The sequence below is a fragment of the Phocoena phocoena genome, chromosome 9, assembly GCF_963924675.1.
Source record: "Phocoena phocoena chromosome 9, mPhoPho1.1, whole genome shotgun sequence".
Lineage (NCBI taxonomy): Eukaryota > Metazoa > Chordata > Mammalia > Artiodactyla > Phocoenidae > Phocoena > Phocoena phocoena.
The window spans coordinates 61,765,837-61,776,071 of record NC_089227.1 but is presented as its reverse complement, the minus strand read 5'-3'; the positions used below and the strand labels follow the sequence as shown (position 1 = coordinate 61,776,071).

General features: G+C 42.4%; 1 protein-coding gene across 1 annotated transcript; it reads left to right on the top strand.

The window, feature by feature from the left end:
- The first annotated feature begins 1,262 nt into the window (after positions 1–1,262).
- Positions 1,263–4,902, top strand: LSM5 (LSM5 homolog, U6 small nuclear RNA and mRNA degradation associated). Its single transcript, XM_065884160.1, has 5 exons — positions 1,263–1,317; positions 2,833–2,928; positions 3,202–3,229; positions 3,945–4,017; positions 4,644–4,902. Exons 1-5 carry the CDS (start codon positions 1,272–1,274, stop codon positions 4,674–4,676), a joined length of 276 nt encoding a protein of 91 aa, XP_065740232.1. The 5' UTR covers positions 1,263–1,271; the 3' UTR covers positions 4,677–4,902.
- The last annotated feature ends 5,333 nt before the right edge of the window (positions 4,903–10,235 follow it).

The following is a 10,235-nucleotide window of genomic DNA, read 5'->3' as shown; positions in this document are numbered from 1 at the left end:
TTCTGAACCTCCTCACTGATGTTTGCCTTAAATCATACCTACTTCTCTAGGATCCCTGAAGCTAAAAGAGGACTTTTTGCTTTATGTATTAAATTTCATATGCCTTCCACATAATGTTTGTTAATTGTCTTTCTCCCCTGTTTATCCTCTGGCTCCTATAAGGACAGAAGACATTGTAGTTCTGTTCTTTACACTGTTTTATACTCAGCAAAATGCCAGACAGTGTGCAACTAAAGTATTTGTTCAATGAATGAATGATGGGTGCTTTATAATCATTTGTTGTATGAATGAAGGATGTTCTTTCCAGCCTCTCCTGCTTACGCTCTTTAGTTTTAAGTTCCTCAGATACAAACATAAAATATACTAAGGCAGAAAATTTGTTTGCTTTCTCTTTTCAAAAAAGAAGTGTAAAAGCATCAAGGTTTCCTAAATGTGATGTTATTAACATAGAGTGACATCTGGTGGTTGCCTGTTGGACAATGTGTTTGTGGAAGAAATAGTGAAAAAAGTCTATAGTAGACTCCTAGATATAACAGGATTTAAGAACGATAGTAGAAAATAGGGAACATATTTAAAATCGCCCCCTCGCCCAGAAAAGTTTTTTTAAAATGTTAGTTGTGGGTTTTATTTATTTATTTATTTATTTTTGGCCACACCATGCGGCAGGCGGGATCTTATTTCCCTGACCAGGGATCGAACCCATACCCCCGCCATGGAAGCACAGAGTCGTAACGACTGGACCACCAGGAAAGTCCCTTAGCTGTGGGTTTTCAGTCCACCGAACTTTTAAAAGAATTGGTAGATTCCTTAAAAGAAACAAAAATAACAACAACAAAAAGAATTTACGAAAATTACAACACAATGAATCGGTGGCGGGAAAATCAAATTTATTTATACTGGTCTGAAGAAAGATCCTGGGTTGAAATGAGATACAACTTGGGGAAGATAAGACGACTCAAAGGTTTCCGTTTGGCAAAGTCTTCCGGGTTAGAGGAATAATTTATTTACAAGGCGGGATAGCTTTAAAGTCTCTTGGAAATTTGGAGAGAAAAGTGTCTGTCGAGACCGCAGAACGTTCAGTGAACGGAAATATTTCCCAGGATCTCATTGCCGGGGAAGGAGGGACTGGGAGCGATCCCCGTGGACCGGCCCGATCGCACTCTCGGCCTCAGATTGGTCGAGTCTGAACGGGCTGCCGGAAAAAGCGGAAGCGCGCTCTTTCAAACTCGCCTTCTCAACTTCGAGAGACGCAGACCACTTCCGGCGTAGCCATGGCGGCTAACGCTACTACCAACCCGTCTCAGCTTCTACCTCTAGGTAACCGTTGTCGTGTTGGGGTGCCCGGGCGGGGAACTGAAGGTTAGGGTCGGGGCCCGAGGGGCAGCGCAGCCCCTGGCTGAGTGTTAGAAAAACGTATATGACCAATTGCTTTCTTTCTCCGCGGCTCTCCTCTAGGCGCCAAGTCTCTGCGGCCTCAGGCCGCCCACGTCTCTTCGGCGTGGTGGGGTTTTCTCGAGGCAGGGACTTTTGACTCCCCAGACCAAACCGTCACCGGCAGAGGTTCACGCTTAGTGAATAAGTCGTTGGCCTTCTTTGTTGTGAGCTCGCCTTTACAGTAGTGGATAGCAGTCCCGTTCCTCAACCTGGCATTTAAAATCTCCAGAGTAGACCCTGTTGCCTATCTGGCCGGTTGTTGAGAGAGGCACCAGGATCTGGACTGCGCCTTAAAAGAGGACTCTGGAAACTAGCTTTTCTTGCCGCTCATTCTTTCAACAGTTATTGCGCCTTTGTGCACTGGACACTGTGATTGGGCACTGTTCAACAAACTAAAATCACGGCCGTTGCCTTCAGATAGCATACAAACCAGTGTAGGAAACAGGATACCGGGCAAATAAACATCGTACCAAATAACGCTAAGCCTGCTGAAGAGATGTTCAAGCTGCTGTCAGACTACAGAGGATAGACTTTTGGGGGGTGAGGGAGACGTAGTGACGAGAAGGGATCTCTGGTGAAGACAGGCCTCTCTCTTTTTTTTTTTTTTTTTTAAATAATGTTCTATATCTTTCTAAAATTTTTTTAATTAATTTATTTATGGCTGTGTTGGGTCTTCGTTTCTGTGCGAGGGCTTTCTCTAGTTGTGGCAAGCGGGGCCACTGTTAAGCGCGGTGCGCGGGCCTCTCCTGTTGCGGAGCACAAGCTCCAGACGCGCAGGCTCAGTAGTTGTGGTTCACGGGCCTAGTTGCTCCGCGGCATGTGGGGGTCTTACCAGACCAGGGCTCGAACCCGTGTCCCCTGCATTAGCGGGCAGATTCTCAACCACTGCGCCACCAGGGAAGCCCAGGTCTCTCTCTTAATATTTTGTATCTGAAGGGTGATTGAGCTAGTGGATGGGGCTCTGATTGTAAAGTGTCATGGAACAAACTCTTTTTGAATGATCAGTGTATCCAGGCAGTGTCCATTGGGGATACACTGATGAGTAAAAACAACCACCATCTCTGCTTTCATGGACCTTAGAGTCTGGGGGGTGTGGGTGGGGTTCATATGTCAATAGGATAACCTAAAATAATATTAAGCCACAACCATGATAAATTGTTACAAAGGAGCGGTAAGTGGAGAACAGGGAAAACTTTCCTGTTAATAGAATGATTAACAGAGACATGTAGTGTAAGATCTAAAGTTTTCGAGTGAATACTTTTCCTGGTTTATATTTCACCATATGCAAGTAATAAGTGCCAATAGGCACTCACATATTTGTTGAAGTAACGAATGGGCATAATAATCTTTTCTCTCCTCTCCCCCCGCCCTTTTTTTTTGTTAAAAAAAAATCCATAGAGCTTGTGGACAAGTGTATAGGATCGAGGATTCACATTGTGATGAAGAGTGATAAGGAGATTGTTGGCACACTTCTGGGATTTGATGACTTTGTCAGTATCCTTTTAAAAGTTGGTAGTATGGTTTTTTCGGTATTTTAAAAAAAGAACTTTAGACAATCAGTACTTACAGATTTTTATAATAAAAATTAATTTATTCTCATGGAAATTGTGTTTTAAGAGGTGCGTGTACTGAAAGAAGATGAAATTACTAATCACAAACATTTTGAATTTGAGCCATTGTGTTCAATGTTATAATTAAAACTGAACAAAGGCAGAAGCCAGAGTAAATTTAACTTGGTATATTTATTTTCTTAACACCAAATTTCAGATATGGTACTGGAAGATGTCACTGAGTTGTGAGTAGTGTTGAAAATTAAGGAATTGGGCAGGGGAATCTCTTTTTTATTTAAGGCAGTTTTAGTACTGTTGAGTCAGTAAAATGATCTGTTGAGTCAGAACACTGCCTATTCGAACTACTCTAAAGATAGAAGTTTTACCTACTGATGTTAGTAAAATTGGATTAGAGGATTATTACCTTTATGTAACTGTCACTAAATTGCTAGGAAATTAGTAGAGACAAAGCTTTAAGGTAAAAGGTACTAAAAACAGCCAGGGATCTTAGGGCTTAGGTCAAATAAAGGAACTGATAATAAGAGCATTTAATGCTTTAAATTAATTATTCTACAACTTATATATAATAGAAAATGTAAATGATGTCTCAGTTATATTAATTATAAAGATCATGACCAGTAGCTCTGCTTTCAGATTTGAATTAATTACAGATTGGTATAATGGATAGGAATCAGTAGTAGATAATAGTAAAAAGAGTGAGGATAGTAAACATTTTAGTTCATATTTGATCTCCTTGGCAAGTTTCAGCTTTTTAGATGAAGATCAGCTCAGTGGATGTGGATCTTAGGTCAGTCAGTCCACTCTGTTGCCTTTGGGGAAGAATTTACATCACCCAGGGGTGATGTACATCACCCACTTTGTCTCTGAAAAGTGTTGGTACAGTTGCCTGACCTCATGTTCATTTATATAGAATAATTAACCTTTAATCTATTTGTTTAGTGAAATCACACCAGAAGGAAGAAGAATTACTAAATTAGATCAAATTTTGCTAAATGGAAATAACATAACAATGGTAAGACACAGTAAAGCTATTTTTATTTAGATGTTAAGCCATTTGTGTGGGGCAGGGATTACAGAACTAACTTGCTTGACTAAATGCTCATGGGTCCAGTGGTGCTTAACATGGGAAATGGGTGCTCTGGTGGTCAGGGCTCTATGGCCAAACTGTTGAAGATGACATTAGGCCTAAGATTAGTTTGCTTGTGCTTTTTTTTTTTTTTTTTTTTTTTGCGGTACGCGGGCCTCTCACTGTTGTCGCCTCTCCCGTTGCGGAGCACAGGCTCCGGACGCGCAGGCTCAGCGGTCATGGCTCACCGGCCCAGCCGCTCCGCTGCTTGTGGGATCTTCCCAGTCCGGGGCACGAACCCATGTCCCCTGCATCGGCAGGCGGACTCTCAACCACTGTGCCACCAGGGAAGCCCTGCTTGTGCTTTTTAATCATTTGTTTTGCTAGGAATCATTGTTGAGACACTAAGTATTAATTGATGATGTTGGAATTGTAAACAGCAGTGACAAGGAGAAAATGGAAATATGGGGGAGGGGCAAAGAGGCGTGACTCCAATCAATGAGGAGCTCTCAGTAGGGGTTTTTAGATTATGTAGTTCTAAACTAAATATTAAACTTTTTCCTCCTTTGCAGCTGGTTCCTGGAGGAGAAGGACCTGAAGTATGAATGGATTTCCTTGACTTATGCTAGATTCTGTTTTGTCTTATAATGACAACAAAATAGAATTTTTATTTTAACCTTTTAATGTTTGTATTCTCTGAAGCCAAGTTTTCCGTTAAAGGGAAATGCTTTGAAGATGCATTGTAAATGCCTGTTTTTGTAAGTTAATCATGATTATGTTGGAAAAAGAAGAACAGTTTGTTCTTTGAAAACAAAAATAAAGGTGTTTTTGTTAACTGTCATTTTATTTATTATACTGCAATAGCCAGTGGTTGTAGTTACTTTGTCACTTGCTTTCCTGTCATTTTATGATTATTTGCTTCCTCATTTAGGTGACCATTTGATTCTCAAACAAAAATTGTTCCAAACAAAATGATGAGCTTTGATTTTGAACAGGTGCATTAAAAAAACCTGAAATGATTGCTTACAAAATTCAGTTCAAACTCTGATGCTTTGAAATGAGGATTTTTTCTACTGAACTCAAGTTCCATTAACTCCTATTAAAAACAAAGAAGCAAAATACACAGGTAATATATGCACATTGTAGAAGTGCAGATAAAGTAAAAAGGAAAATATTAATCACTTTGCTGTATATTCTCTTAGACTTTCTTAATATACTCTCAGTACACACTTTATTTTTACAAAATACACACTTTGCTGTATATTCTCTTAGACTTTCTTAATATACTCTCAGTACACACTTTATTTTTACAAAAACTTACTCTTCCTGAATGTATTGTTTTGTAGCCTCCAGATAAGACTTTTTTTGAATTTAAATGGGGAGAATCTTTCCGTGTCAAATATTTTGGCAGCATTAATGTGTACATAGTATTTTATTAAATGGGTTTACCATAATTTATTTAGCCTATTCTTTATTACTGGCCACAGTAGTCTAACTAAATCTTTATACATTTTTATTTTTCTTAGAATAAATTCATAAATATGTAAGGTCAAAGGATAGATATTGTCGTGTTGCCAACAAAAAGTTTGTAGTTGTAGTTTTTCATAGTACCCCTTCACACACTTAACAACATTGGCTATGTTCTATTTTCTCCTCTCTTTGCCATTGTGATAGGCAAAACCTGGTATGTTTAAATTTTTAAAAAGTAATTTTGAACTGATTTGTATTTTGTGACTTACTTATATGAGGGTTTTGCCATTGAGATGCTGTTCTTTTTCTTACTAATCTGTAAGAATTCTTAATACGTTACTCTTAATCGTGCATTTTGCAATAACTTCCCCAGTTTGTAGTTTGCCTGTTGGTTATTTGTTTGTTTTTATTTTTGGCTGTGTTGGTTCTTCATTGCTGCACACGGGCTTTCTCTAGTTGCGGCAGGCAGGGGCTACTCTTGGTTGTGGTGCACAGGCTTCTCATTGCAGTGGCTTGTTGCGGAGCACGGGCTCTAGGCACGCAGGCTTCAGTAGTTGTCGCGCGGGCTCAGTAGCTGTGGCTCGTGAGCTCTAGAGCACAGGCTCAGTAGTTGTGGTGCAGGGACTTAGTTGCTCCGCTGCATGTGGGATCTTCCTGGACCAGGGCTCGAACCCGTGTCGCCTGCACTGGCAATGCTGTGTTCTCAAACAAGTGGGAGAGAGTTCCAGTGCTTTTTTGCCGCATAGCTTACACACTTTCCTTTTTCAGGAAGGTGAGACTAAGCCAGAAGACTGTATACCAGATGTCCCAGGCAGTGAACATGCCAGGGAATTTCTGGCCCATGCACCAACCAAAGGACTTTGGATGCCACTGGGGAAAGAAGTCAAAGTCATGCAGTGTGAGTGTGGAAGGGTTTCAAGTAACACCCTCAATACGTGCAAGTTATAGACCACCGTTTACAAAAAAGTTCACTTATTTAATTTGTTCTCGCTACTGCGCTGTTAAAGTCAGGGTACGATCTCTATTCTATACATGAGGAAGCCGCCTAACATGTGTTATTAAGTGGTACAAGGTGAGGCAGAGCGGTGCTTTGACTCCAGGGCTTCTGGCTGCAAGGGCAATGGACTTCCACAGGGCTGTAGCTGCCTGCAGAGTATATGCTTCAGTATTATGCCTGTAATGGAAAGGATATTCCATGTTAAGGTTTTATCCAGGTGACCTGTGAGGAGCTCTGGGCCACAGAGGGTGGGTCTGGAACAGGTAGAGCTCTGTGTGCACACCCTCCACTGCATCAGAGCAGCAGCATCTTCATCCAGCGTAAGACGGCATTTGAAGAAGGGGTACTGCTGCCTTTAAAGACATTGTTTGTACAAAGATTCTTCACGCACACAATTAAAATAGTGTTTCCCAGCCCCTTTCCTTCATTCTCCTCACCTCCAAGGGACCACCTCAACCTCTTTTAAGAAGGTTATTTTGAAGTTTAGCTCTGGACTAAACAAGGACTAAACATACCAAAGGCAAAAAATTTGCTCATAAACTCACCTTGTTTTTAAAAATCCCTTCCAAATCACCGAGCATCAATCAAAGTCATAACAGCCAAGAGTTAAGATGTGACATTACCCCACCTTTAAGTAGAAGTGGTAGGCTTAAATATTTCTTGAGTCTAATGGTTTTAGGACTAAGACTGGAACTTATTTAAACTTCCCTGGGGCTCTTATGCATCCCATTCTTCACTTACCTGCTTTGCTTCATTCTTTGCACCCCAGAGGTAATCATCTCCCAAAGCTCTCCTTTGGGCCCTCCCTCCCTCCCCACTCCTGTCAGCTGTGCCCCCGCCAGTCATAGGATGGTCCAAACTCAAGCTTCAACCAGGTGTGGGGAGGCTGCTAGTCCAGTCCCTCAATCTCACCATTTTATGCCCCTCCCACAATAACCCACACAGTAAAGCAAAACAACTTCTCTTCCCAACTTCTGACTCCAGCCTTCTTTTAAAGATTCAATTCTGTTAGTCCTCTCACATATCTTTTACTCCCATGTGAATCAAAACCCTCACCACTTTGTTTTGTTGAATAAAACTGGTTTTCAGCCATATAGGCCCTCTTCACTCTAATTTCTCCTATAAAATACTGCTGGCTGAAATTCCTATGGCACATTTGTCTCATTTCTCTACTCAGTCTGGATTAGCCCCTTGCCTACAGGATAATAATCTACAAGTGAAGAGAAACACTATTACTTTACCCCATTCTCCTATTTCCCAATTCCTCTGCCAGTCTTCCCTTCTCTGGCAGGATGGTCTCGAGAGGAACCCTGCTCTGACTGCCCATTCGAGCTCACGCTACTGTCTCCCTTCCCACTCCAAACTTGCTCCTCTTTTGTCTCCAAACCACAGAAACTAAAACTGTGTGGAAATTCTCTGCCTCCACATAGACTGCCCATTCTCAGCAATCCAGCTAGACTGATGTCCTCCTGACGATCTCAGCCCAACTCTCCTTACCGCCACCATCCAGCTCTTTATAATCTACTAGAGCACTTTGTTTCACATTACATTGCAATTTCCTAGAATGCAGGAGTTCTAACTTGGGATTCTTTTTGCAAATCCTATGAATATGGGCACCTACAGCTTAAGGGAAAACATACTTTAAAAATGGAGAAATACTATTGATTCACAGCTGCCTTTGCATCCAGGACCCAGTATGGAACCACCGTAGGCAACCAAATAAGATGAACCCCCTAGTCACTTACATTCCAGTGGTTTGTAAGAGGCTCTCCTGGACTCCAGTCCCTCTGGCTTGGGCATAGTATGTTTTCTTCGGAGGGTGACACCAGTGCTTTCATAGCCATCCTGTCGTTTCAGCTGGTAAACCACAGGGACGACGTGCTCATATTCACCACCAGCTTGTAATAACCTGTACTTATTTCTGGTGGACGAGACCATAAGTTGGGGAGGGACAGAGCACTCAGGTGGCTTCCTGATTATCCTTCCAGCCTTCAGATAAGACCTTCCTTTGGAAGATGTCAGAGGGCCCTGTGGACTCACTTCTTCAAGGAGGCATTCTGCCTCATGCATTACATCTTCAGCTTCCAACTCAGAGTCTTCTGAATCCTCAGGAAGCACGATGGTCAAGGCAGCGCTTCTCTGCAGCAAATAGGCTGTCTTAACATTTGAGACGCTGCTCAGGTCTTTCAGCTTCCTGCCTTGCACAGTCTTTTTAGTCTCCGCACACCTTTTCAAGTTCTCTTTATGCACCTCCCCAATCTCATCATTCACCATCACTTCATCTTTGTCTGCACTTAATTTCGTATTTGTGACTGGCTTTCTCCATGACCTCTTGGTTTTGCAGTCTGGTGAGGTCCCTTCATCTCTGCAGGGCATTTGCTGGGGGGATTTCTCTACCTGTGCTTCATACCAACTCATGTTGCACTGGATGCCCTCTTCTACTTTGGTAAACTGGGCCGACCAGGTAGGGGAGGGAACGTGCCCCTCATAGTTACTGTTCTCTACCTCACCTTCATCTTCCTCTTCATCCTGGTTCCTGCTCTCCAGCTGCTCTGCTCCCTTTCTCATTTCCCACTGGATGCCATCAACCTACTCTGTACAGGGTGGAAGGAGGGGAGAAATAACGACACTCCTCATAGAGGCTATGAGAGTCACCTCCAGAGGGCATTTGCTGGGGGTATTCCTCGAGCTGTATGCCCTCACCTACTTCATTCGGCAGGGGGCCAGGGGAAATGACAGGGGAATAAAAATACTCCTCGTAACTATCAGAATCAGCATCATCATCATCAGTTTCAAAGAGGTTCCTGTACTTCCACCGTGGTCCTTCACTGCTTTCTGATGATGGCTCAGGCTGTGCATCATAGCACTGACCCATGGCACCCTGAGTGGCCTCATCTACTTTGTTGACCTGAGCCAACCAGGTCGGGGAGGCAATACCTCCCTCAGGATAGCTAATGTTCTCTACCTCTTCCTTTTCACCCACATTCTCAGGCAAAATGTATTCACAGGGATACTGGTCACCCTTACTATGTCATGGATGTTGCCTTCTGAGTTAACATCTTGTTTTTCATTCAAGTTTTCAGCCTGTTGAGGTTCAGTTTCTGTTTGTGTGTCTTTTGTTTTTGTTTCTTCCCAGTAGCCACCATATTGTTGGAATTGTGCCATGTTATAAAACATAGGAACCATGGGTCTTTGGTTGAGAGTAGTGGGCAATGGGGACTGAAGGACGAGGAAGCTAGGATACTCACTGAGCACCACAGGATATGGAAAATACAGACTGCATTTGTGAAACCTAGAAAGAGAATGGAATTGTTAGCTATTTTGTCTCCAGCAGCTGGTCACAACATTCAGCCGTACACACCACACCTGTACAGCCACAACTGTTCAAATCCACCACAGGACTACCACTTAGTCTTCTGTTACCAAAGCCAAGGTCTTAAAGTCCTCCCAAGTCCTTACATGAATAACTACTAACAACTTTCTTAACCCATCTCCCACACATCTCACAGGCCTGTAATGCATTTTGCTTCCAGAACAATCTTTCTGAACAATCTGTGATCCTCACTTCAGTTACAGTATTTGAATGGCTTATCGTTGCCTGTCAGGATAACGAGGAACAATGACCACATTTCTTAGGATGGCGTAAAGCACCTCATCATCTAGTTTCTCAGGGTATCATCTCATTAAGATGTAGGTG